Below are 4,471 nucleotides of genomic sequence, written 5' to 3'. Positions count from 1 at the left end.
TGTGTTTTGCATCATTTTGTGCATCTGTGTGGTTATACTGTGCATGTTTGTGGTCCTTTTGTACGTCTTTTTTGGTCATTCTGTGCATCTTTGTGGTCATTTTCAACATTTTTGTTACTATTTTGTTACTCTTTGGTATTTTTAAATCTCTTGTGATCATTTTATGTCTTTCTATGATCGTTTTGTGTTTTTTTGTGCCCATTTTGAACCAGTTTGTGGTTGTTTTGTGCGTTTTCTGATCATTTTGTGTGTCTTTGTTGTCATTTTGTGTTTCGGAGGTTATTTTTTTGTCTCTCTTTGGTCATTTTGTGTTATTTTGAGATAATGTTCTGTGTTTTTGTTGCTTTTTTTCTGTTTCTCTTTGGTCTTTTTGGTCTTGTTTGATAATTTTAAGTCTTTTTTGTGGTTGTTTTGTCTTTTTGTGGCCATTGTGAGTCAGATTTGTACAAAAATGCGTTAAAATAGGATCTGATTTGTAGGATTTCTTTATTTTAAATCTAATTTTGGTGTGTGATCTGTTCCTGTGTTTGATTCCAGAGAGGAGCTGCCAGCCTGTGAGCAGCAGCTGTCATTCAGCCAGAGCTGGTTCCGAGCATCAGGCCTGATCAGAGCTGAAGCCACTGCGGCTCCACGATGACCTGAATGCTGATTATTGTGGAGATCGACAAAGGAGACAAGGAAAGGAGGAGATGAACCGTTTCCTGAGAGCGGACTGCAGGGAGCTGTCACCGAACCACACCGCCTCCTCCTCCTCCTCCTCCTCCTCTTCCTCTTCCTCCTCCTCCATCTCCATCACCTCCTCCTCCTCCTCCTCCTCCTCCTCCTCCAGCGCCGCTGGCTCAGGCGACAGACACGCGGCCCTGCCCTCGCTCCAGACCCGGGGACCTGGCGGCGGCGGCGGCGGGTCGGAGCCGCGGAGATCCGGGCTTAAACGCAGCCGAGCCGGCCGGGAGGGACGAGAGGAACCGGAGGCGGCAGCGGCGCACCAGTCGGCGGCTGCTGTCGCGGTGCGAGGCGGCGGCGGAGGAGAGCTGAGCGTCGGGGTCGCCAAGCAGCAGCAGCAGCAGCAGCAGCAGCGTCGGGAGGCTCAAGGACGCAGCGTCGGAGGAGAAGGAGCTCCGGAGATGATTTCAGCCGTCAGCAGGGACGCGGACGGCGGCGGCGGCGGCACCGGCGTCTCCGAGGTGACCGCGGCCGCTCCTTCTGCGCCATGCGCCAAAGGCAAGGAGGAGAGGAAGGGGAAGAACGTGATCCGGGGCTGGAAGAGGGAGAGAGACCGGGAGCGGGACCGGGACGCCGCCGCTCCTCCTGCCCGGACCAGGAAGGAGAAGCCCGGCGACGGCTCGTCTCCTCCTCCCTCCGTCTTCCTGCCCGAGCATCATCTGTGCCGCGACGGCCCCGGACTGTGCCGCTGTGCCGCCGCGCCGGACTCCAGGCTCCCGGGAGACACCGGCGGCGGCGGCAACGTAAACAATAACAACAATAGCGGGAGTAACGGCGCCGGTAAATCCGCGCTGGATTGTGGAGTTAAAAGCGGCGCTATTGTTGTCCGGCGGCAGCATGACGACACACCGGCCGCCAAGAAGCACCGAGGAGCCGACAAGGTAGGAGGCATTGTCTGCAGGCCGCGCGCGCACGGACACACACACACACACACACACACACACACGGAGGCACAAAGGAGGTTTGCATGTTGGGCTTTATTCTATTGTCGCTGCAGCTTGGTGTGTTTTTTTTTTGTGTGTGATGAAGATGTGAGGATGAGGAGGATGAAGGAGGCAGCAGCAGCAGCAGCAGCAGCGTCCTCCTCCACCTCCATCCTCCTCCTCCTCCTCCTCCTCCAGCATCCTCTGGTTCTGGTTCTGTCTCAGCTCACATGTGCAGCAGCAGCATAAAGAGAGAAGCTGCTCTGTAGCATCCTGCTTTGTTTGCTGCTGGAGAGAAAATAAAGAAGCTGCAGCTGGAGGATGCGTTCAGGGTCCAGCAGCAGCTTCGTCTGGTTTTGTGTGTTTTGTGTTGCCGGTCGCCTCCTTCAGTCTCTTTGTGGTTCTTTTGCACATTATCGTCTCTGTGGTCATGTATGTGTGTTGACGTCCACACTGAGTGGTTTTGTGCCTCTTTGTCATCACTGTGTCTGGTTTTCTTGCTCTATTTTCTTTCTCTTTGGTGTTTTCAGTCTGCTTTAAGTCTGCTTGTTGTCATTTTGAGCGTCTCTTTGTGGTTGTTTTGCGTATTTTTAGGTGTAGTTTCCATCATTTCCAGCATCTTTGTGCTTATTTGGTGTATTTTTGTTGTTATTTAGCCTTTTTTCTGATCCTTTACATCCATGTTTGGTGGTTTTGGTTCAGTCTACATGTTCTCGCTGCTGTATTTAGTTTCTTTTTGGTGTTTTTCGTCTCCTTGAGGTCATTTTCAGTGTCTTTGGGGTTGTTTTGCCTATTTTTTGTGTCATATTAGGTGACGTTTCATCATTCTGAGCGTCTTTGTGGTTATTTAGCTTTTATCTGGTCCGGTTTTACGTCTTTATTTTGATCAATTTCTATATTTTTGCTGCTATTGTGTGATTATCAGTAACTTTAGTCTCCTTTGGGTCATTTGAAGTCTCTCTGTGGTCATATTAAGGATAGTTTTCCTCATGTTGAGTGTTTTTGGGGTTATTGAGCTTCATTTCTGGTCATTTTCGTCTCTCTGTGATCATCTGTTGACCTGTTTTTGCTCTTGAGTTGTTTTTTTTAGTGTCTTTCTGGTTGTTTTGTTCCTTTTTGTCATCCTTTTTGGTCTCTTTGTTGTCGCTGCGTTGGTTTTTGTGGTCATTCGAACGTGGTTTTCGTTGCTTTGCGTGTCTTTCTGGTTGGTTTGTGTCTGTGTGCCGTCGTTTCGCCTCTTTTTGTCATTATTTTGTGTTTCTCTTTGTTGTGTTTGGGCTCGTTGTGGCGGTTTTGACTCCTCCTTTAGTCGTTTTGTGTCTTTGTTGTCATTTTGTGGTTATTTTTTAGTCGTTTTGTGTCTTTGTTGTCATTTTGTGGTTATTTTTTGTGATCGCTCATTAAGTGTTGCCTCACTTTTTGTGTGTTTTTGTCACTGTTTTGTGTTTCTGTTTGGTGCTTTCAGTCTCCTCGTGGTTGTTTTGTGCTTCTCTGTTGTCTTTTCCATCCTTTGCACGTCGCTCTTTAGTCTTTTGAAGTGATTTTTGTGGTTGTTTTGTGTTCTCTTTGCTCATTTGTAGTCGTCTTTGTGGTGTTTTCAGTTTTCTGTGAACATTTTGTGTTTCTCTTTCACATTTTTCGAGCCTTTGTTGTCATTTCCTGTCCATGCTTTGCCATTTTGTGTGTTTTTTCTCACCGTTTGTCGTGCCTTTGTGGTGATTTGTTGCGTCCCTTTGTGTTGGTTTTGCGTTCTGCGTCTTTGCGGTCGTTTCCTGTCGGCTCTCCGTCCCCATTCTGTTCCTCTTTCGGTGTTTTGCGGCTCTTTGTGTTGGCGGAGGGGAGCCGAGGACGGGGGAAGATGGAGGAGAGGTGAGCTGAGGTGGGAAAGAGATGTTTGATAGAGAGGGAGGGATTGGATGTGACAGCAGAGGACACGAGCCGAGAGAGTCTGAGCGAAGCAGATGGAGGATGTCCAGGAGGAGTTCTTTTGTTGTGTTTTTATTATTTCATACATGCAGGATTAGACGGAGCAGGAGAAGCTTCCTCCCCGCTGCTGGCAGATGCTGCTGACAGGAGGAACGCTGGCCGGCTCGGCTGCTTTGTTTATTTGTTGATCTGAAGGATTCCCGGTGAAGCGCTCGCAGTCACCCTGAGCGCCGAGTCTTTCCCTGTCAACGCCGATCTGGGCAACGCTGTCAGCGTCTTTTCACGGCTGCAGCGGCGCCTCAGACGCTCCCAAACCCTGAAAACGGGATTATTTTGGACATTCAAATGGAAATATTGAAAGGGTGAATCCAGTTTATGTCTGTCGTGTTGGCTCTTGTTCACTTCTGCACCAGAAAAAAGAGGAGTTGCACAAAACACTGCAGCTTTTTGGTGTTTTTACATGAATTATTTTCGTCCAACTGAAAGGAAACATGGAAATGAAGCAGCTTGAATGCAAACAGGGCTGCACAGTTCATCGTTTTAGCATCAACACTGCATCTGATTTTCACATCGTAGGAGGAGCGATGCACAAGTCACTTTTTGCACACAATATTTTTTTGTTATTATTATTATTATTCTTTGTTTTTTAAAACATGCACATTACATTTTTCATTTTCAGATTTTAAAAACTACATTTCATTCACATCAAAAAAATTTTTAACACGACTTGTTTTTGTTTTTTTAAAACATTTTGCACTCCACCTTTTTTTTTTTTCCATTGCATATATATATATTATATTATATTGCACATATACAGTCGTGACTTGATAATCGACCCTTAACAATCCTAAACCTGCTGTCCGACAGGTTTTTAGGAAAAACCAACAGAACCCATAAAA

General features: G+C 47.2%; 1 protein-coding gene across 1 annotated transcript in view; it reads left to right on the top strand.

Moving 5' to 3' along the window:
- The first annotated feature begins 689 nt into the window (after positions 1-689).
- Positions 690-4,471, top strand: part of znf608 (zinc finger protein 608) — a 69,742-nt gene continuing 65,960 nt past the window's right edge. Inside the window, exon 1 of the mRNA XM_008287707.1 lies at positions 690-1,604. Within this exon, the coding sequence (XP_008285929.1) occupies positions 690-1,604 (915 nt within the window). The remainder of the gene's footprint in view (positions 1,605-4,471) is intronic.

This window comes from Stegastes partitus, unplaced genomic scaffold (assembly GCF_000690725.1).
Source record: "Stegastes partitus isolate 25-593 unplaced genomic scaffold, Stegastes_partitus-1.0.2 Scaffold515, whole genome shotgun sequence".
In the NCBI taxonomy this organism is placed as follows: domain Eukaryota; kingdom Metazoa; phylum Chordata; class Actinopteri; family Pomacentridae; genus Stegastes; species Stegastes partitus.
The sequence above is the reverse complement of the archived record's forward strand: the minus strand, read 5'-3'. Positions and strand labels throughout refer to the sequence as shown.